The sequence below is a fragment of the Mchenga conophoros genome, linkage group LG2 (assembly GCF_057382185.1).
Source record: "Mchenga conophoros isolate Kocher_MC1m ecotype Shallow Benthic linkage group LG2, M_conophoros_male_GT1.1, whole genome shotgun sequence".
Classification (NCBI taxonomy): domain Eukaryota; kingdom Metazoa; phylum Chordata; class Actinopteri; order Cichliformes; family Cichlidae; genus Mchenga; species Mchenga conophoros.
The window spans coordinates 36,958,989-36,982,740 of NC_140527.1; the positions used below are offsets into that span (position 1 = coordinate 36,958,989).

The window sequence follows — 23,752 nt, forward strand, 5'->3', positions numbered from 1 at the left end:
ATGCAGCATAAGCCAACAGTAAACACTGTCGAGTAGTTTCGATGTCTGCTCTGGCACGGAGGTGACCACACCTTGACGTATCACCTCTTGTCTCTAACAAAAGTCAAAAACAAGAGCGAGTATTCTCCTGTTGAAGATCTGTATAGTAAAATATGACTTGTTACATTTAATGGAGCACAACAGTAGAAATGAACGCAGGGGCAAATCTGTGAAAACTTATCCGTGGGTTCGCTTCTCCGCTTCTGCTGGAAGAAATTAGTCTGTTACTCTTGTCTGTGGCATTCGTGGGAGTCTTTTCAAAGACCCCCATGGGTCCCCAGACCCTACATTTGGAACCGCATTCTAACGATCATCTAATACTCAGCTTCGTGTTTCGGCGTGTACGACGTAATTGCCCGTCAAGTCGTCCATCTGCAGGAGAACAGGTAGTTGGCCGCGTTTCATTGCTGTACTTTGCCCCACCCACCAGCAGCTCCAGCCCTCCTGTGTAACCCCTGATTGGCTGAGGGGATTGCGGGTCCTCAGACCGAGCGCTCGCCTCGGAGCTGAGAGTTCGCCAGTGTGCACCAGTGAAGCGAGAGGAGCGCTTGTTGGAGTCAACTAGACATCCTTCTGGCAACGAGTAGTGATTTCTTTTTTTCTGCCTCAACCAGGCTGGATATAGGCGACTGTGCTTCAGTTTGCTGCAGCTAAACATGAAATGCGTTTTGAACATACAGTAGTGCTCTGACAAGGTTTCCTCCCACAGGCTTTTGGCTACATTTTCATCGGATTTTTTTTTTCTTTTTTTCTGTGTTGCATGGACTAATAATCGGGATATGTGAAGCCTTTTCCAACTGACACAGAAGGAAATCAATTAGTAAGTAAAAGCTTGAAGACTTACGGAGGGGACGAAAGACTAAATCTGCTGGAAATAAAAAGGTAATCGGGACTTGAGTGATGTGATGAGACATTCCTGCAATTGCACCCTCTTTTTTTAAGCAAAGCTATCCGGACTTAGGCTGTTGAATAATTTTGCGACTGCTGATTCTTTATTTTATTTTATTTTTTTCATCAATTGTGCAGTTTAAAAGCCTATAGCTGTCTATCGATAAGGAAATTTGACCACTGCCTGTATTAAATTGCACAAAACAAGATGTTTATTCAAAATGCGACTTAAATATTGACTGGGATAAAGGCTGAAAATCTAACACGGACTTTTAAGCTCCTTTACTTTATCAACAAAGAAGTTTTTTTTTTTAAATTGTGGACTTACTCAAAGGAATTTTGTGTCTATGCAGTCCGAACATTTATTTCTAGTTCCAGCCCACTTGAAAATGGACGATTCATCGCACGAGTTCTGTGTAAGACCACTTTGCCGCTTGATAAGAGCAGCACGGATTTATTCGACTAAATCAGTACTGTGAGAAGATTCAGCATGTTTTCACAGATCTGTCGTCCCCAGTGTTTCGTCCGCTGCAGTAGACCAGAGGATGTTCCCTGCCTGTGGAGAGTGAAATAGGCTAAGGCACTTGTTAGAATTTTAGCTTTCACACCTAGATATAATTTTCATACATACGAGATTTTCATCACTCAGATACTTTTTGGACATTTTAATGAGATGGTTAATTTGCATAATTTTTCCAGTTGTCTCTGACATGTACCTCTGTGCGTAATTATCAAGGTCTTTGTTAGGCACAGGAAAAGTCAACAGGTACAATGCAAACGAAGGAGATGGAATTAATACAATTAACTGCTGTGTTCCTCCTTTTTTGGGTCGGGACTGAAGCTGTTATCAATTTAAAGTATGGAATAAACGAGGAAATGAGGGCCGGGTCAGTGATAGGAAACGTGACAAACGACGCACTAAAGCAAGGATTTCAGATTGCACCGCAGCCCCCGTACTTGAGGGTCATATCCAATTCACATCCTGGATATGTTGAACTGAGTCCAGCAGGAATTCTTACAGCCCAACAGAAAATAGATCGGGACGTATTTTGTCGACAAAACCCAAAGTGCATTATATCCCTAGAAGTGATGTCAAACTCTATGGAGATCTGTGTCATCAAAGTTGAAATTGAGGATTTGAACGATAACGCACCCAGATTCCCTACGAGCCACATTGACATAGAAATTTCTGAGAATGCTTCCCCTGGTACCAGGTTTCCCCTAGAGGGGGCAAGCGATCCGGACTCGGGGATCTTTGGAGTGCAATCATATTCTATCACTCCAAATGAGCTTTTCGGACTAGAAATAAAGACCAGAGGGGATGGGTCGAAAATTGCTGAGCTTGTTGTGCAAAAATCGTTAGACAGGGAAACTCAGTCCCACTATACATATGAAATCAGCGCAGAAGATGGAGGAGACCCACCAAAGATAGGTGCGGTCCAGTTAAATATTAAAGTAATTGATTCTAATGATAACAACCCCGTTTTTGACGAGCCAGTGTATACAGTTAATGTGATGGAGAATTCCCCCCGTAATTCATTAGTCATAGACTTGAATGCAACGGATCCCGACGAAGGCACTAATGGAGAGGTCTTGTACTCGTTCAACAGTTACGTCACCGAGAAAACGAGGGATGCTTTCAAAATTGACCCCAGAACCGGGGTTATCACTGTCATTGGTGATTTGGATTATGAAACGACGCAAATATATGAAATCGACGTCCAAGCCAAAGATCTAGGTCCAAACTCTATCCCAGCTCACTGCAAAGTCACCGTGAATGTGATGGATACTAACGATAACCCACCTGTCATCAGTTTACTCTCACTGAACACAGAGATGGTGGAAGTTAGTGAAAACGCGCAGCGTGGATATGTCATTGCGCTGGTGAGGGTGTCAGATAAGGATTCTGGGGCAAACGGCAAAGTGCAGTGCAGGCTGCAGGGTAATGTTCCGTTCAGACTACAAGAATATGAGAGCTTTTCCACTATACTTGTTGATGGCAGGCTGGACAGAGAGCAAAAGGACACATACAACCTGACCATCCAAGCAGAGGACAGTGGCATCCCCCCTTTACGCGCCACAAAGTCGTTGGTAGTAAAAGTCACAGATGAAAACGACAACCCTCCCCACTTTCTTAAGCCACACTATCAAGAGATGGTGATGGAAAACAACCTCCCTGGCTCATGCCTGCTAACAGTATCAGCTGAAGACCCTGATCTGGGGATGAATGGCACCGTTTCATACTCAATAGTCCCTGGTGAGATTAAGCACATGGATGTAAACACATATGTCAGCATAAACCCATCAGGCCGCATTTATTCAATGAGGTCGTTTGATCATGAATACACTAGGACTTTTGATTTCAAAGTGCTGGCCAGAGACAACGGCAATCCGTCTTTATCAAGTAACGCAACAGTGCGCATCGTCGTGTTGGATGTCAACGACAACACACCTGTTATGACAAACCCTCCGCTGGTTAATGGCACAGCGGAAGTTTCTATCCCAAGAAACGCTGCGAAGGGTTACATGGTGACCCAAATTAAAGCTGACGACTATGATGAGGGGGAGAACGGGCGGCTGACCTACACTATCTCAGAGGGAGACAGGACTTTCTTTGAAATCGACCAGGTGAACGGAGAGATACGCTCCACCAAAATGTTTGGGGAAAACGCCAAATCCACCTACGAAATCACAGTTGTGGCGAGGGATCACGGCAAGCCCTCCCTGTCCTCTTCGGCCTATATAGTGGTGTACCTCTCTCCAGACCTCAGCGCGCAGGAGTCTATAGGACCTGTCAACTTGTCTCTCATCTTCATCATCGCCTTGGGCTCTATCGCAGCTATCCTGTTTATCACCATGATTTTTGTGGCGGTCAAGTGCAAGAGGGATAACAAGGAGATCCGGACGTACAACTGCAGGTACTGACTAAAGCCCGTGCGTGCTTGTGTGTATGGATGTATAGATTTGTGTATGCAAGAGGGAGAGAGAGAGAGAGAGAGAGACATTTTGTGTGTTCGCAGTCACGCTTGAACCTGTCAGTTGTCAGTGCATTGCTTTTGTTATGCAGCATGTAAAGGCTTCTAATCTGAGGACAGCAGATTTCTTTCCACAGCTGAAATTGAGTTATATCTAAATAATCTCTACTGCATTAAATCAGAAACATTCGCTAAGGCCCACTGTTCCGTGTTAGCGGAACATGATTGATGGATTTAATTCTTTCATTGTAACCAATTGACTCATAAATATGACGGTTCAACTGTCATGTTCAATTTGCGGATGTGTTGCCGGACAATTAACGCCCCACTGGCTCAATAGCAGAACCAGACATTTATTATTTAACCTCCACCGTGGCTGATTGGCTGTTATCAGCTTTAATCTAGTGTGATTATGGATAGTCCTCAAGGATCATTCAGGCTCCCCTCTGCCTTTCTCTACAAAAAGTATAATAATGTAAATATAAATATAACATAAAAAGAAAAAGAGTTTAGATTCTATGAGAGTATGTAAGTCATATCCCACTCATTAACTATGAAGACTGCTTCATGGAAAGGAGCAGATTATTGTGTTCCTCAACTTGCATAGCGGATATTCTGTTGTGTTCATCAGTCTGAACATCAGTTCTGGCTTTGATTTCCCCGTGCCACATTACCACTAAATTTACATATAGATTGGATTTGAGAATTTAACCTGAAGCTATAATCATATTTTGCTCCAAACATTATTTTGTTGATTTAAAGTTACTTAATTTTTTTTAAGCAGTGGTGGTCATGAAAACGTGAGAACTGACTTAAGAATAATTGTTGTTGTTTTTTTCACCATTAATTACAAATGATGTACATATATGTATAAAAAATGTTCCCTTGAAATTATCACAGGCGTGTTTCAACACTCTTAATTGCAAAGATTGGACTTGGACTAGAGAGTTCTAAGAGGAAAACATAATCACAAACTATGTCTCCATCACAGTCGACCCCTTTTTTTAATTGTTAACAAGAGACACTAATATCTCCTGGAAAAATGTTATAAACGTGTTTTTATTTGAGCCTGTTTGGAAATACAGGGAAATCTATTTATTGACATCTCGACAGAAACATTTCTCACATTTTTTTTAATGTCAGTTGTGCATTTTCTTCAGAGAAAAAAACCCCAATGATAGACAACAACAAATTCAAAATTCAGAACTGCTCCCAGTACTTTGCTCTCCGAGTGTGCGACACTATCCCTGCTGGGTGCTTTAATCAGCACTGATGTGCTCTGCTTCTCAGTCGCCACCTCGAATATGAGGAGCAGTTGTCTCCAATTTATTGCTTGTCCTCTGTCAGTCTTTCTGACTCTGAAGATTTTCCCTCCCAGATTTCATTGTGGGCACAAAGTAGAAAGAAAACATGTTAAAATGATAAATGAAACAGCGATGAAGCATTTTCTACCCTTGCAGCTGCCCATTTTCTTTCCTCTGAATCAAGGAGGAGCAGAATGGGGGTTGTTTCAAGATGCAATCTGAAAGACAAAAAGGAAAAAAGGAAAAAGACAAACTACAGTGGTGCACCTTCTTAGTCAGTGTGATTTTAGGAATGATAGAGGATAAGCGCTGCCTTTCAGAGAAGAACAGAGGTCAGTGAGGCCTAGTAAAGCAGAGACATGTTTAACATCAGAAAGGATCGGATACATTCAGGTAATTCAATTTCCTTGGCAGCTATAGTTTTGTTATCAAATTATTGTGGGAAACAAACCATATCCCCCATGCCATAAGGTTAAAAATGACCCTTTCCAGTCTTTGAGGTAATGCAGGTGGTAAAAAGGATCACATATTTTCTTGAATATGTCTAGTGAGGGTTGCACTGATCACTGCAGAGTATTTAGCATCTGTTCTCCTGTGGAAAACTGCAGGGCTGTGTGAAGAATGGATATTTCCCCCAGTCTGAGAATCCTTTGATAAAACATGGCTGTGTTGCTCATTTGCTCTCGTTAAAGTCAAAATACTCAGTTCAAGTTTGCAGCAGCCACTGAGAGCAGCTAAATGAATTTGAATCTGCAGTTCTCCTGCACTCCGTGTTGCTAGTGGGCTCCCTTGATAATGAAAGAAAAAATGGAATTAGTGTGGGATGTGTGCTTTGAATGTGATTGCATATACTGCCGATGCTGCTCGGTATCAGTGTGCTCTTTTTGCTGTGCTTCTGTGGTTTTGGCATGTTTGCATATTGTCTGCCTGTTTGTGACATGTCAATTGTTGAGCATGCAAATGCAAACAAACAAGGGATAACAGCTCCACTGCAAGCTTCGAGTGGAAGGTCACTTACGTGCGCTGCTCCACCTTTGGAAAAGGGCAATTATCCCATGGTTGAACAGTGTCCTAGCTGGCATGGTGGGGAAACTTTTTGACCATATGGGCAGGGGAGGGGGAAGGCAGAACACTGCTTTATTGAGTCTGTTCAGTTTCTTCTACTTGCGCAGGGTCGCGGAGTACTCATACGGCAACCAGAAGAAGTCCAGCAAAAAGAAGAAGCTGAGCAAGAACGACATCCGCCTGGTGCCCCGAGACGTTGAAGAGACAGACAAGATGAATGTGGTGAGTTGCTCATCTCTCACCTCCTCGCTCAACTACTTCGACTACCACCAGCAGACCCTGCCGCTGGGCTGCAGGCGCTCTGAGAGCACCTTCCTCAACGTGGAGAACCAGAACTCACGCAATGCAGCTCCCAACCATGGCTATCAGCACCCGTTCACAGGGCAGGGTCACCAGCAGCAGCCAGACCTCATCATCAACGGCATGCCACTGCCAGAGGTGAGATAAAATCCACTGTGCTCTGTCCTTGATCCTTGGCTGGGCTGCTTTGGCTTTAGAATACATTTTAAATTTGAAACTGATTCCTGTGATTAAATGCAATGGTTTAGGAGAAACAAAGAAATTGTTACTTTTGTAATTTTAGCATTTAGTTTGCTTGATAATAAATAACAGGTATATGTGGGCAAAAATATCTAAAAAAAAAAAGGGTCCAGGGATATGTAGCATTCCACTGTACCAAAGAACACAGTGCCAGTGAAATGTTGGTCTATTATTGATGGAAAAGCTGAGCCACTGAAATGGCAATATGTCAGTCGATCTGAGAGGAATCCTTCAAGGCATTTTAAGGTGCTGAGGCACTGAAGCTGTCCTTTGATGAGAGTGCTTTGCCAAGCAGAAGTTGGAGGCCTAACAAAGTGGATTATTTGGCATCTCTTACTCCACTTGTTTTTTTTATTTCTATGTGCTGAGCAATTGCAAAAAAAAAACAGGAGTTTGTCCACCTGCCAGATGTATTGACCTGGCTAATCACCTCTACCTCACAGCATTTCAGGTGCTAACAGAAAGAATAATCATTGCTTAAATCAGTATGTCGTCCATTTGGCTACAGCATTACCGCATGGCTGCTCTGCACAGCCAGCCATTGAATTACCCTGACACACCATGCATGGCTCCAGCAGAGCAGTGAAGGTCTGACTTGAAAGGCTATTCAAGCTGACAGGTGTATGCCGACCAGCTGATCCTTAGTTTATAGATCTTTTTGTATGTATGAACTCATCTATTGGATTCTGTCGTCAACCTTTCTTTTTTTCTTCATGACCCACTTCTCCTCAATCCCATGGGAGAGGGGGACATTTAGATTTGTATGTGTGTGTACTTGTATCAGAGTATTTACCACACCCACTCATATTAGTGGCAAGCTCCACATATACACACACACCCTTGTAAAGGATGGTTACAGTCTCCATTTGACATTCCAGTGAGGAGAAGGTGGGGGTAGGGGGTCTTAAAACAAGGAACACAAGATGGATATTGATATATTGACTGGATGATCCTGAAAGATCCAGGCACCAATGGATTGTGAGAGGTCAATGAGACCTACTTACAGGCATGCTGATTTACTGAGCCTGTCTGAGCTGGTTCCAAGTGACTGTGTGTGAATAACACAGGTGGAAAAAATGAAAAATGTAGTTGTGTCAGTGGAGGCAGAGGTGTGGGATTCAGCAGGTACATGAAGTGACCAGTTTTCTGTGATTGTGGCAGCTGGTAGGCAGTGCTATGCAGGTCAACACAACCCTCTCTCTCTCTCTCTCTCTCTCAAAAAAAAATCTACAAGATATCCACTAACCTGGTAAAAAAACAAAAACTTGAACAGCATCCTGTCTCTTTGGCTGAAGCATCCAATAAAAGCCCGTTTGCCGCAGGATCAGGACACCCTTTATTTGTTTCACCTAATGAAAAAGGGGAGAGGGAGCAAGTAAGGAGAAAGATTGATTTTGATGATTCCATATGCAAAGCTTAGAGTTGTCTTGATAGAGCTGTGTGAGGCCAGATAAAGAGATAAGGAGTGAGCCAGGGTGAATATTGAGTCTTAGTGCCAGGTGTCTGAGCCTCGACCACGTTTTCTCATTTTCTTGGAGGCAGTTAGTTGGCCTAATAGAGGCTGGGGCTGTTTAGCATGCAGCTTCCCTCTCTCTCCTTCTTCCACTAGATGTTGACAAACATCTCTTTGACCCGACATTTGCACATTTTCTGGACCGAGAAAAGAGAGTGTGTGTGTGTGAGATTCACTAAGTAAAGAAAACAGTATCAAGAGCATGCCTTGTCCCCCAGCAGATAACCCAGCACAATGACATTGTCACTGTTTTCTTGGCTCCCCATTGTGACACTTGCAAGAGACAGAGGCTATACAGGATGTACAAATGTTACTCTTAAATTAAAAAAAGAATGTTTTGGTATAATTACAATGCCATTTATAGCACAAACAAACAGCAGTGGGATGACTGTTAATTGCTTTGTTACAATGAGAAAGCTTGGGCTTGAAACCACTTGACTCCACAAGTCCTCAACCCATATCCCATTGACTGGCTAGGACACACGAGTGGCTGCACTGTTGTGATTACTAAGGCTGCTTTGTCCCCAAAAATTGTTTTCATCCTGAGGGCAACCTCGTAATTATCCATGATTCATTTATCCTTTGTTTTTACACCACGGCACAGTGATGTCGCTGCATTTGTTTATTTTCCAAACGTGTAGTTTAAAATTATCAGCCATCAGAACCTTGTCAGATTTGGTTTGTTAATGGAGGGAAACAGGATATGGGCTTGTATCTGTTTGTAATTTATGCTTTTGATCAATAGAAAGTTCTCCTCTATTGTTAGTTCATGTGGGGCAGCGAGAATCCTGCTTATGTCAGAGCAGCTGGAGTCGAGCTTTTCCTGCGTTAGACAAAGCATGCTGGCACACACACACACACACACACACACACACACACACACACACACACACACCTACAGCAGTCTTTGCCAAGATAACAGTGACAGGTCTCCCCAAAGGCCTCATACCTGTAGTTGCATTGTGTATATTGCATTCTCCCTCGTGAGAATGTGGACCAGTATATCATCCATATACATCCCTAAACATTACTGTCCATTGTTTGGAAAAGCATCAGCTGTGAGATGTTTGTTAGACCTGCCTGTAGTAGCACTAATATGAATGCTCACAAGAGAATAGAGCTGTCTTCCATGGCTTAATTATAGTGAATCACTTGGTGGGGGAGACAATTATACAGTAAAGAAATAGCCTTTGGCTAGAATGTGTTTTTGAATTTGTAATGTGTACTAAGGCTCCTCACACCTGTGATTCCAGATAATGAGTATAGCAGGAAAATGAGTTGTCTTACTTCATCGATTAGCCTTATTCAGGTAAGAGATCTTTTTTTTTTGTAGGGAGGATTTATCAGAACAAGGTGATGTGTAAAATTGAAGAAAAAAGCGATTTGACATTGTGTTACACAGTGTAAAATGCATTCGGTCAAAAGTATGTTTTACAGGATAAATTGATTGATAACAGAAGCAGTCATCCAACAACCCAGCAATCCATATGCCCACCACACCCCTTCAAATACACTGTCCAAGTTTTAGTTATATAACAAGAAAAAAAAGTACCTTTTGTGTTTGCACTCGCAGTCAATCAAAGTATGCTAAATAAGAAAAAAAAAGAAAGAGATCTGCGTATCTGTCTTGCTGTTTTTCCCGTTAGTAACGAAGACATTTTGATATTGATGTAGGAAAGACAACAGGGAGTGGTTCCAGCGAGGATGCACATCCCTTGCTATCACTTCACATCGGGACAATATGCATGGGAGCATTCAGACGTGTCATATTGAGCATGCAAAATAGATGTCATGCTGTCAGTGCATACTACACATCTGTTGAAACTGCCAATCTCCCCCCACACATGTACTCGTGAATACACAGGCACACACAATATTTCTTATGGAGTGTCACATTTATTTGAAATATGGGCTGTGACATTATCATTTACATCATTATGACTGACTCAGAAATCTCAGAGAAGGAGGAGTGAGAAGCATATTTCATATTTTCAATAATCAAACAATGCTGTGAATTTTGCATTTAAAGTACACTTTTAGTGTCGTGTACTGCGTGGAAATGTTGCTAAAATGTTTTTATTTTAGTGTCATGTTTAGTGTTTGATCTCACAGGACAGTTCTGGTGTCACAAATTTACTGGTGTCTAGTTCTGGTCACAGATATACCTCTGCAACTCTGAATAGTTTGTCAAAGACTAATCGTGTTAGGAAAGAGAAAATGACAGTTATACAGATGTCGTGCAATAAGGGGAGGGATACATAACACCTTGATCTTGCATTTTATTTCATTTATTTATTTATTTTTTGATGCGTTGGAAGACTTGGGTGGGGTATGTTACATTCTTTAACGTCTCCTATTTTCAGACCGTTTGAAAAAGAATCGTTTCATCTACAAAAGCCTCAGAAGCTCACTGATTGAGTGGCAGTTGAACCTGTTAATTATTTAGAGAGGTTATTTGTAAGGTAGAGACTTCAGAAATCTTGTGCTTTTCAAGTGTCAGTGTTTATAAAGTGAAATAAAGCAGCATCTGTCAAAGAAAATTAAAAGTGTGATGTGATGTGCTTAGTGGCCTCTTATATCTGATTGTAATTAATTCGCCAAACTGGTCAAGCTGTAGCTGACAGAGCAGCGTTACTCAGCAAGATGGTTTTCAGTTCATGTACAACTAGTGCTAGTTTTACGCTTGGTTAGGTTTTTATAGCCTTGACCCTAACCCGCAACACCCCATCACCGCGTGTCATTCTCGATGTCGCAAAGCTACAATGAAATGACATAACAACCCCAGGCAGCCAGTCAGAAGCATCCAGCCCCGCCGGGTTGCCGCCCTATCGTCAGGATCAGAGCATCCAGCCCCGCCGGGTTGCCGCCCTATCGTCAGGATCAGAGCATCCAGCCAAAAGAGTTTAAGAGTCAAAACACACAAGTGACAGCATCTGATGTACACATGTCACTGCATGTATCCTTAACCACATGTGACTTGCAAAGATTGTACAGAGGGAGTTATGCTGCAGAAAAATGGCAAGGCCTGAAAAATCGAGTCGAGACAGAGTGGGAGGGAAAAGGGGGTGATATCTATTTATAGGATGTCAATGATTTTCTTCAACCTGTACTGCTGCAGCCTGAAACATGTTATTTTTCTGTCTAAAATACTGCATTGGGATGAGGAAGAGATTTTATTGCCCAAATCGTATTAACCGCGATACAGATAGCAATCATGTCGCTTCTTTATTGCATGTACAAGATGCTCTTCCCCCTTGAAAACACAAATATTATGATTACATTTGTGGACTCGTGAATGTGCTCCGTGGCACAGACGAACGACGGTGTTTTGAGTTTTGCACCACTCGATATCTTTCCTTTAAATCTCGACGGTCTTTTAAAATCAATCCTTTGAGGCGTGTCAGATTCGTTCAGCAGTTAAAAATCTCGAGTCAAATAACCGCGTACCGCAAGAGGCACGTGTCAGAAGATTGCACGCACACAGTTACTCTGAGCTAGAAAAGTAAAAGCATATCTACGTAATTGTTCCTCAATCTTTTGAGATGATTTTACTTAATCAGCTAAAAAAAATTAAAACCATGTCGACATAATCATTCCTCAATCTTTTGAGATAATTTTACTTAATTTGAGGAAGATACACTTTAATTTAGCTTTTTTCCCCCTAAATCCTTTAACCAAAGGGGTTTTTGTGAAACAAAAATATTTAGGTAATGGTTGTAGTCATATGCTAATTTCAGTCAGCTAAAAGAGGTATGACAGCACTGGGTTCGTACATTGATGGGTCCACCCCTAAATGAGAAATGGCAAAATGAAGAAAATGGACAAGGCGATGACGTTTATCGCTGGGGAAGGGGACCCTCATTACGCACCTTGTTAAGTCCTGCAAGCGATGCTTCGTGGACGTAATTACCCATTTAAATGAGTTTCCTCTGGTGTTGTTGTTTTTTTGTATTTTTCAAATTATGCTCTCTGACACAAATATGCCACATTTTGTTTTCTCAAGTGGAAATCCTGCAACACGAGGAGGACAACAGAGGTGTGCAAATGTACCATCACCAGTGATTTACTGAGACGTTTAAAGTGGTCATTCCAGCAGGTCACACTTTAAAAAAATTTTTTTTTAGCAAAGTTTATGTGCCAAGTCTGGCTGTTCTCGAGTGTGAAACAAAGCGGGGGTGAGGTTTTTCAGAAATAAACATGGAAATCAAGTAATACAAGTCTGAGGTAACTTTTCACACAGCTTCGGGAGCACAAGAATAATAAAAAAATATTATTAAAAAAAAAAACTTTCTCTCGTTAATTCAGATTTTGCTGCCTTTTGTGGAAATGTCTGTATTTACATTAATATAGGATAGGAAAGGTCAGCTTACATATTTAAAAAAATACAAACCCTAAGACTTGTTATGGCCAGAAGTGAAATCTATTTGCTCACAATATTATTTTCTTTGTTGCATTCAGTGTGTGTCAAGAGGAATGTGCCGATTGCCATCCCTGTGGCTTAAGAATATTAAAACAGAAGCATATTTACAATGTCTACTGGCATGCACTGGAAGAAAACATAGACACTGCTTCAATATATTTGCTCCCTCTTGCAGATAAGAATAGCAAAGGGCTTGCCATCCATATTTGGAAAAATAATTGTTTTCTTTCCAGATGTGTTATTGAACAACAAAAGCACAATGTTTTTGGGAAAGTAAACGAAGTGAGAAAAAAGTAATTACAATTCTCCTGTAATGACCGTTACGTGTGCCAAAAACTAATTTTATCCAAATGCACAGAGAAAAGGTATTAATTAAAATTCATAGATATCGGGCTTCTAATTTTCCCCTTGTCCTGTTTTAGTTGAACTGTGGGTTGTCAGACTTGTTACCACATTGTTAAAAGAGTTCCCAGGGCTTTCTCTTGAGTGCTGATGTTGTGCCTTTTGAATGACAGGGAAATGGGGGAGGGATTCTGTGAAACATAACAATAGTCGCTGTGAACAGAAACTTTTCCAAGCAGCCAGCTCTGACACCAGGGAAGAATGACCTTTCCAAGTGTCCTGTTTTTTGCCTAAAACAAAGAGGGAGCAGGAGGATCTTATGTAGCATTTCCCCCATCAGATTAAATGTCAACTTCTGCATGCATAATTGTAGAGTGGAAAGGAGCAAGACTTGAAGTGAACCAATTTGCTGGTGGATAGATGAATCCTGGGCTCACTTATTCACTGCATTGCAGATATTGTCACAGCAGTTTCAGGGACTCTAGTTTTCTTACACTTGGATCTATATTTTCAGACTGCACCTGGATTCGCGATAAGTCTTACACTTTGTGAAAAGAAAAGAAAAGAATTATCCATTTGTCGCTTGTCTGGCATTTAATACAATTTAAGGAAGGTGGATTAGACATTAGTCATTATATTACTCACACAAATGCTGCATTGTGCCATTGTTTTGTGCACACCGATGGTGAGTAGACCTTCCTGCTTCTCCCCTTTTTATTTTAGCACATTCAAACAGCACTTTTGTTTCTACACATAAACCTGAATTTGCGTTAGGGAGTCCATGTATGGGATGTTTGATGAGCACGGGGGCTGTTGGCAAGCGAGCCGCTATAGCAGCAATATCAGCCGCCTCAGAGGCATGCAGCAGTATGGCTAGAGAAGCAGCAGGGTAGCGTAATTGTGCATTGTTCATCCACACAACAGAGGCAGAGCATGTAATGAGCTGTAGCATTTTCACCCAACCGGGCTAATGGGCTATGACCGAGTGTAGGCCTCTCAAAGCCCCCCATTCCCTCATGCCCTGTGTGGCCAGTGTCTTGGGCCTCCTCTTTTCTTTTCTCCCACTCTGCCCTTCTTCTCTGCCTGATCAACGTCAGCAATTCATTCACCCCTGTTATCCCCTTCCTTTATCTCGCCTCCCTTACCCATTGTACCTCTGTCTAAGGCGATGGTAGGACCCCTAATGTGTTCAGTGTGTGGGTCCTTTTCTCATTCATGATGTCTGCAGACCTCTAAGCAGTTAGTGTGATTCAGCCTGACGCAAATCAGAATAGCTCATTGATGGAGCCCCGAATGCACTGTGATTACATTAAAAACCCAAACACTGAATACAAATAAAAGTTCAGGAGGCGAATATGCTGATGTTGTTTGTAGGGGATTTGATGTTAGAACTTGGCTAATTTTTCTATCAAAGGCTGTTTTGCATTTTGATTATCTAGTTTTCCTGAACGCAAATCAGGTGGGCCTGCTTCAATCAGGTTTGTTTTCTTGGGATTAAGGCTTTTCAGAAAGTGTCCAGGCATATTATTTACACCCATATCCATTTTCTAGAGAAGATGGGAATCCATTTCTTTGCTTGAGTGAGATTAGGTCAAGTTATGAAGGCAAAAATGCTTGGGAATAAATTAGATATCTACTCTGGGCTGAGTGTGGAAGATGAAAACAGTAACACTGATATTTATTATTGTCTTCCATGGGAGTTGGTAACAACTTTACCCCCATCTCGGGTCTCTCTTTTGGCATTATAAAACAATGTTCAGGGTTCAGCCGTCTGGCCGTGGAGCACAATAGGACAACAGTTTTGACTTTCCCCTCACGTCCATGATTTGACATACCACAGCACAGGCAGCCAAGTAGATGAATGAAAAGCACTTGGCCTCTGTCAGACTGCTCCGAGAGCAGCGCGTTCCCCAGTAACCTCCTTAGTTCAAGATTAGCTGTTCCTAGTTCAGTTTTATGGGAAGCTAGTGAACGGAGAAGCCAGCATGTCTGCACTTGTTAAATTAAAGATTGTTTATAATTTCTGTGCTTTAATGACAGACTGACTCCTCCTTGGGGGAATAAAGCAGGAAGGTCACCGTGGAGGTAAATTCAAGTGCTCTTATCAAGTTTGGGGACTATTACATCAAAGCAGACTCTGATGTATCAACACAATGCATGTACGTGCATGCACAGAGATGAACACAACATGTTCGCTCTGTAAACAGAGGGAAACATTTGTCCTCCCAGTTTGGTGAAATAGTCTCCTTAAAAGAATCAGTTTGCAAAATCTTTTGACAAAATTGACTGTTGGATCTTTGAAAATAAAGAAAAACTACTCTAATATATATTTGCTCCATGTTAAGATTTAGCCAAAGGCAGATTACGACTGTCATTTTACCACTGCTTGCATTTTTTCCTTCAGTAAATGGACCTAACAAGATATAACACATTGCTTTCTGAGGTTTGTCATTGGTGGCATACACATTTTATTACATTTGCATAGAACTAGGCTCCCTGTTTCCAGGTAGCATATCAGTTGCTTGCTTTAACTTCATCTGGGAAGCACTAGCATGAGAATGGTATCGATGATCTTGAGTCCCAGTAAAAAAAACATATGAGCATATTTCCCAACATGTTAAAATATTCCTATAAATTACTGCAGCATGAATTTGTATATCTGACAAAAATCAATCCAAAAGAATGTCAGAGGGAGGCAGACATGGGAGTAGTGTTCTGACTTTTCATTTGTTTGCAACCCAGTAATGATTATTTTAGCCTCTAAGCCTCAGATTTGGCCTTGTTTTGCTGTGGGAAGTGGCATCAATGGGGACGTAACAGCCCTGCCCTGGTTGAGAAGCTTGTCTGTAGTTAAGCTGGCCGGCAACCAGAGTCAGGTACGAGTCAAATCACAGGAGGTCAGAGACAGAAAGATAGAATAGTCACTTTAGTGGGGAATGGGTCAGGCTTTGTTGCTGTGCTACTTTTGTTAGTTTATCTGGTGGCTAAGTGAGAAAATGTTCTAATTATAGACCTTCATCATTTGCCATGTTTGTAGAGCTGGTAACAAGCCAGTTGCCAGCTTGCATGAGCAACTGCAGAAAGCTGACTTTTGGTTTAATTTGGAGGACTAGCTATAATCCAGACTAAGTCCCTTAAAGCTGAAGCCTCCCCCCCCCCCCCCCTCCTCCCACCGCTGATGGATTACGGGAGTGTCTTTAAAAGGATAAGGCCCCGCTTATCGCTGCTTTCCTCAACACTTTTTTTTTTGGACTTCAGATGTGGGGGTGGACAGTTCATCGTCACCCAGTGGGGCCAGTGTGGATGTGAGTCATAGAGATTAGGCATCTGATGAATGAGATCAATGATAATCACAATTTACAGTTTTTAAATCCCTGCTGTCACAAAGACATATGGATCCTGGTGTATGCCTCTTCTTCCACTGCATGAATTCCATTAGTGTGTGGACTCTAATTTAAAAAAATATATAAAAAACTAAAAATAATAATAATAATTAATTCGACATCCAACAACAGTTGATGAGTGCAGTTTGTATTGCAGTCAAGTACTTTTACACACACATTTATTAACTATATGACACAATGGCTTCAGTCGCTGTTGCTGAAAAATGTGGATTCAAGACTGCCTCAGAAATCATCCGAACGTATATCAGGATAAAATGATCGAGGTGACAAATAAAAGGATTGTGTGAGTTTTCCTGTAGTTTCACTATTAATTTAAAATGGTACTTGATTGCAGAAAGCTTTAATTCTCCCACCTGGTGTATAGTGTTTAATATTTGCTCCTGTAATAATATTTATTGATGGATTAGTTTTTTTTCTGCATTTATTATTAATTAAATTATTTGTTTTGATATCACTATATATCTGATTGGCATACATAGAGGAAAGCTAGGAAGTAAGGCAATGTGTGAAGGAAAAATATGAGCTCACAACTTCCTGTAGAAGCAAACACTAAGATGTTGATTTGTATGTTTTCGAAGCGTGTGTGGCTTCCCTTTGGACAGATCCTATTGTTTGCAGTCTTAATGGCAAGCTTAGCTACCTGTCTTCTACTTGAGCTTCATGCTTATCGAGCGAGTGTAGTTTTCAAATCATCTAATTTATCTAGAAAGCAAATTAGGGTAATTTTCAAAATTCTGAACTATTAGCTAAGTGCTGTGTGCAAATTAATGCAAATCACGAGCTCTTAAAAAGCTAGGTAAAGCATGCCAAAATTTAAAAACATCCCAGTTTTGTCGACAGTAATGTGAGGCACTTTGCTGTAATAAATCAACTTCAACATGCAAAACAGTGATAGTTCAGGTGACAGACAGTAGCTGCAGCAAAAGTCTTATACTACCACTTTAGGGCTGTTTTGCATCCCTCTTTGCTAAAGAAGTGTTGTTGAGACTTGTGGGAGTACGAGGAGGTGTGTGTTTTGCAACAGGGGATGGAGACCAATCTAGCACACATAAGCATATGTGTTGTTTGAGATGCTATTTTTGAGTACGAGGCTGTTACTTATCTCATCGGGGTGTGATGGTGGCGAGGTGAGGGAGCAGAGTGAATTCCTGATGGATCAAGACTGAGAACCCTGAGCTCTCAGCTTAGGAGCAATCTGGGAATTGCAGAGAGAGCCAAGCCACATGGGGGGAGCATAGAAATAGAAGAACCTTCGGTGTGAGTACTTGTTTACCTCTGTGTCAACATTTTTGACTCAGCTCATTAACCTGTGCACTTGGGTAGATCAGAACATCTCTCGCCGTCTCCCTCTCTTCCACAATTAATAGTGATAACTAAGGGTAAGCATAAACACATTAAACTCAAACTAATGAACAGATGCAACAACAGTGCGATGGGGCGGCTATCACACCTCTAAGGCAGCGAATCGATTTCCGCTGATACCAGTTAACAGATACACCCTGTAGCACTTTCCTCGAATCTAATCATGGATCCATTTAAACTGTGTTAGCTGGAAGTCTACTTGCCATTAAAATGGGGTTTCAATTTTTATTATTTTGAGAGCATTGGTTAAAAACGGAGCAAATGCAGAGGTAAAGTAACAGCTATACGTTTTCGATCTCTGAAAGACAGAATAGGAGCTCCGCCTTCCTCCTCCCATTACACAAGCAGCCAGCATCCTCTCTAAATTGTTTTGCATGACCTTTGCTACAGTAGCTCTAATTATTACCATCACACAGGCCCTGTAAGGCACACAGCTAATTATACTGGATTTATCTGAAGGGGCATTGGTGCCATTCTTCATAGGCATGTCTTGGCTAGCGTCAGCGCGGGTGATCTAAACCCAGAATAAGGTTAATTTGGGTAATACAGTAATAGTAATTAGAGTCACGATAATTACAAGCATAGTTGTAATAACAATGAAGACCAGCCTATCAGTTATAGGGATACATATGGAATAACTTATGTAATTGAGAAGAACAGCACTGCCAAAAAAAAAGGGTAATGGTGAGAAGTGCTGTGCAATATGCATAATGACATTATTACAGAGCCAGATTGTTGCTGTTTCCCTCCCATTGCTCAGAATTGATGTTTGACAGTAGAAGTTGAAAGATATATTTTCAAAGGCATTGTGGGATTATTCGTTAATGTAGGTACCAGGACCTCTAGTCATTGCATCTCATAAAGAGTTGTTACTAGAGGAAGCAATATTTTTCAAAGCTCTAACATGAATGAAGAGGGGCAGTTGGAGCCGTCTTTTGGCTGGCGGGCAACTCTTGTAATGAGCCTAAGAGGGTTCCAATTATTCCACTTGCGATCAAAAAGGAGAAGGAGATTACTTCTCTTGCTTCTTTTTTCTTTGACATTTTACACAGTAACATCTTTTGATAGGGGCTGGGGGAGAGAGGAAAAACGAGTGCCTGATAGTCTTGAACAGGCTCCAGCAGTACAGTCCTTTCTGTCTCACACAGACAAGGCGATATACTTTCTTTCTTTCTTTTGACGGTGTTTGTAATAAAATTTCTTCTCCCAGTGCATGGTACATTAGCTTTTTCTCTGACTACATCACCTGCGCAAGACTGAGAGGAAGCTTTTGCATGACCGCAGGCTTTGGCTACAGCAGACTTGATAGCTGATCGGTGCCATATTTTTCCACAGAGCTAGTGTAAATTGTAAGGAGGAATCTTGGGTACTCACTCACTTACTGGATTTGTTTTCCTCTTCTACTTTGCATTGTAAGTCATGTTGCACTGAATACAAAAGGGAGTTAAATTATTTGATTGTGCACAGATTTTCCCCCTCAGCCTTTCCCAGATTACAAGTAAAAGCACATTAGATGCCTGGGGGTAACTAAAAGGATTTCTCCACTATAGGACATCAAACTATATCAGCCTTGGAGAAATAAACGATGAAAAAACAAAAGACAAATAATATTATGTACCACTGCACTGAGACAAAGAGAACTCCTCCAATCTGCATCAGCACAGATAAACATCCACCCCTAAGATATGTTCTTGGTAGATAACAGCTTAGTGTTTGCAACACACACAAACACAAGCACAGAACTGCACAGAGCGGAGCTTTGATAAGCAACGAAAATTACTACATGTTGTTCATGGTGGCAGAACAAAAGGATTAAAGGCCTTCATTTCAAGAAATTGAGCTATGGAAAGGTTGATGCAAGGTTTAAGATGCATGTCAGTTTGAGAGATTTGACTTGATAATATAGTCATAATTTGAGGGAAACAAGTCATTTGCTCAGGTGTATTTATTTGTGCATGTGTGTGTAATCGTGTGTACGCGTGTGTGTGTGTGTGTGTGTGTGTGTACGTCTGAGAATACAGTGCGTCCCGTTCCCCTGTTGATGCACTGCGGGGGTAGGAGGCAGAGATCCACCGTCTGTTGCTGTTTTCCATGACCCCTTATGTCCCCTCGCAGTTAAAAACGATGTTTGCCCCCAAAGACGGCCCTAATACAAATTAAATTAAATGAAGTCACTGTGGCTAATCCCTGTGTGTTTCAGCTGCTGAAATACCCCCCATCCTAACTCTACCCCTCCCTTACAAATGAGTGGGTCAAGGCTGCTACATCTGGACTCCTATCCACTGGCCCTGCTCTCAAGCTGCTGCGCTCCCAGTCCCCGGTGGAGCAGACATCAGGCCCCGCTCAGACTTTCTGCCCCACTGCGACTCTGTGTGCGTGTGAGTGTGTGTGTTTCTGCATGAAAAACAAAGTGTTTTAATGTAAATCCGTGTCGTGCAATTCTCTTTCTGACTCACATAGTATTTATTCCCCTTTGCCTGCTTTCCCTGTGCGCCTGTGTGTTTCTTCAAAAAAAGGTTTATTTTAGTTACTAGCTTATGCGTTTCACACGCGCTCCTTGTTTACTCCTTTTTAAACTTTTTTCATAAATTTATATTCAAATATAAAAGACAAAGAATTCACATTTAGACATTGTACTGAACATTAGTGGTGAAATGGAAAACAAGCACTGGTGTCGTCACAAAGCATTAGTTGTTGTTTTTGTTCCGTCTCCGTCCTGATGGCAGTCTGTCACAGTCCTGTTAACAAGCTGGATTTACAGATGCAGCGGAGATGTGCGTGCGGCTAATACTCTGCTGTCAATCCCAGCACCGATAGCTGTCTAGAAGGATTCATCCCAAATATTATCACCAGATGTGAGTCACACTGGAGCACCAGCAAATAGGATCAAAATGCTAACTAGGCCTCCGTGGCCGAATCGCTGATAGGAGTGGCCCATCTCTGACAAAAGCTAAAAGATCCGTTAAATAAAAGCCCCTTTTTGCTCTACATACTTTGGCATCAAGCCCAATCAGTAACCCCTGATCTGAGCGCCAGCTCTGATGTGCGAGACAAAGTGCATCAAGTGAGTTTTAGCAGCTGGTCTACACAGATAATGTGTTTGGGGGCTTGTGGGTTAAGAGGGCGGGAACGTTTTTCATGAGCTTGAGGCTAGAGTACCTGTTTGTACGTGTGTTTGTGCATATGTGTACGTGTAGCAACAGTATGCGCATTTGTGTGTGCAGTTCTCAGCACCTGCACACATGCCCTTTGAAAAGCTCCATCACCCCTCCATCCAGCCAACATGCAGTGTAAACATGGTTTGTTTGAGCGAGTGGCCTGGGGTTGTTGGATTAATGAGCACTGATGAAGTTCCACTTGTATCCTAGGTGCTGCCTCCCTATTTGCTGGAGTGGCTGTGATGTGGTAGTGTGTCTGGAGGCGGTGACTCATTCCCTTTACCCAGTGTCAGATTAAGGCATGTCAATAAACAGACCCACTCAATCCATCTCCGAGTGACTGCATCCGCTCACAGAGCCTCCCAGTCTGTAATGAGCTGCTGCAAATCTCCATCCAACTAAAATGTCTGCAAAGATGCCTTGTCACAGTGAGCAAGACAAAAAAAAGAGAGAGCGAGAACACGAACAAGAGAGGCTACAGCAGCACCGATGTGACTGGCAGCCGCCTTTATGCCGCTAAGTGAGATTGTACAAGAGTTCAAGTTGATCCGCTCGCCACGCACATTGATAGACTTCTGTCGTCATGTGCATCAAGTTATTCAAAAATGAATTCCAAGTTTACTGATTTTGAAAGTGACTGAAAGTTATGCTGTTTATTCAGTCACTGCTCTCACGTAAGCATTTAAGCAGAATGTGTTTACATAATCTGCAGTGTTTCTGAGTGTTTATTTTTAAGGCCCAGCCCAGGGGAGGTGGGGAGAACCTTTGGGGATATCTTGTGCTCTAATTCAGCCGCCTCCCCTCCACCCAAACTAACTCAACACTGGCTAATGTAGGCCACAACTGAGCAGTGAAATTGCTATCTAGTAATTCTCTCAGAGAAACTAAATGACTGCTTAAAACATGTGTTTGTAATGCTTATTCCTAGAGGGCCGGAAACCATAAAGTCTACCTGGATTAGATGTTCTCATTGATGTTCGCGGAGTCTATTCAGAAAATCACCACCTACCTTTCTCATGCGGCGCCATACACACATTAACGGATTTTGGGATGAGAGGAGTGAGAAAACTTTTCAGTCTGACATCCAAATTAAAGAAAATCCCTCAAGACTTGCCTAAAGGGGAAGTTCCTGCCATTTGAGTTTGATTGGGCTCCACAGGCTTTAAGAAAAGTAAGCCGATTTCTTTGAGGAAACAGCATTGATAGTCGAGGCTTTTTCTTTCCTCCCCCTTATTTACTATGTAAAACCATGGATCCTAATGTCATGGAGAAGCACAGGTTTTCTTTGTGACATGCACGTAGCTTGAACAGCCCTGAACGCTGAACAGGTGTTGAATGAAACCTTATCCACTTTTATGTGGCTGGTTGAGGCAGTAGACACCTATTCGCTCTAATTGGAAGCTATAATTCCATCGGAAAGCCTTAAAAGCAGCAGACAAAAGCAAAACAAAAGCACCCCCCCAGGAAACCAAACAGCCACCAACAGTTTGAAACATGTTGGGCCCAAGCAGTGATTCCCTGTAAGACAACAGCTCTGACTTAAGCCTCTTTAGCGTCAGCCGACTCCGCTGGAATGCAGACATCTGCAAATGGGGGCTATTATTTAAAATCTTTTCATCATGCTGAAAGGGAGGGAAATATCTTTGACGTTGAGCAGCTCATGAATAATGAATGCTGTTTCTATCAATGTATGTATAATTAATCACATCTCTACTAACTGGACTTGTGTGGAGCCTGTAGTCCTGAGTGACATGGAGACTGGTCTGGGCTATTGTCTCTGTTTCAGAATAGAAGACGGCCACGCGGTCTGCAGTTTTCTTTAGATGTTATATACACAGGTGGAGGAAGCAATAGAATTGGACTCTGGCCGTTTTCCCCGTCCTTTACGCGGACGGGTTGACGGGGATTGTGTTGTTTTGAATGGGCAAATATTTGCTCAATTTCACACGGGAAGACGAGGAAACACAGGCAGGAAGGGCTGTCGTAGTTACGTATCTGTGTCATTGTTTTTCAGAAAAGCTGTTAGTTAGTTTGCTGTGACAATAATGAACACTTAACAAATGTGTTGATGGATACAAGTGACCTCGCAACAGCATTTATTTCACCCTTTTTTTTCCAGTTACAGAGAGTGTAGACATGCACGAACTACAGCTGGGCGAGAGGAAGTCTTAAAAACCTTTCTCCACAGAATCACTCAGTTTCGTGACATGATTGATTTTCAAATGGGCTTCTGGGTTTGGGGTGAATTGATGGCTGATGAAGTGAAATGATGCAGACAATGTGGCAGGTTATTTGTCACACGTGCTCCCCTCTATCACAATTGATTGTGTATAATTTGAGTTTACAGGAGAGTCAGTTAATATTAAATAGTAACAACTCTCTGTATTCATCACAGCAGACCCCTTTAAGCAGGCAGAAATAGAAAACGTAATCTCATCCAGGACCACGGCTGTGCCTCAGGCACTCTTTCACCCTTTTTACCGCTGATCCTCCCTCAGGGGCCGGGGCCTCTCTAAAGGAAGAGGGAAATCTATAATCTAGCAGATGGCAGAGGGTCTATGGGAAATTTTATAATCAGGAAGAAAGTGGTGATGGTGGTCACTGGGTTAGAGGGCAAAGGTTTGGAAGCTAGTGAGGGTTATTGCATCTCAGGAGCCGAAAAACTTTCCTTTTTTTTCTTACACGGTAAACAATATAAGAAGCAGACTGAGTCTGAGCTGCTTAGAGACGTTCCTGGGTGCA

At 42.0% G+C, this 23,752-nt stretch overlaps 1 protein-coding gene across 8 annotated transcripts in view; it reads left to right on the top strand.

Moving 5' to 3' along the window:
- Positions 1 to 520: 520 nt before the first annotated feature.
- Positions 521 to 23,752, top strand: part of pcdh19 (protocadherin 19) — a 51,960-nt gene continuing 28,728 nt past the window's right edge. For 2 of the 8 annotated variants that reach the window (XM_085244679.1, XM_085244672.1), the window contains exons 1-2: positions 521 to 3,845; positions 6,361 to 6,709. In XM_085244679.1, the coding sequence (XP_085100805.1) occupies positions 1,699 to 3,845; positions 6,361 to 6,709 (2,496 nt within the window). In that variant the 5' untranslated portion in view covers positions 521 to 1,698. The remainder of the gene's footprint in view (positions 3,846 to 6,360; positions 6,710 to 23,752) is intronic. The other 6 variants (XM_085244712.1, XM_085244705.1, XM_085244724.1 and 3 more) reach the window with 4 other exon arrangements.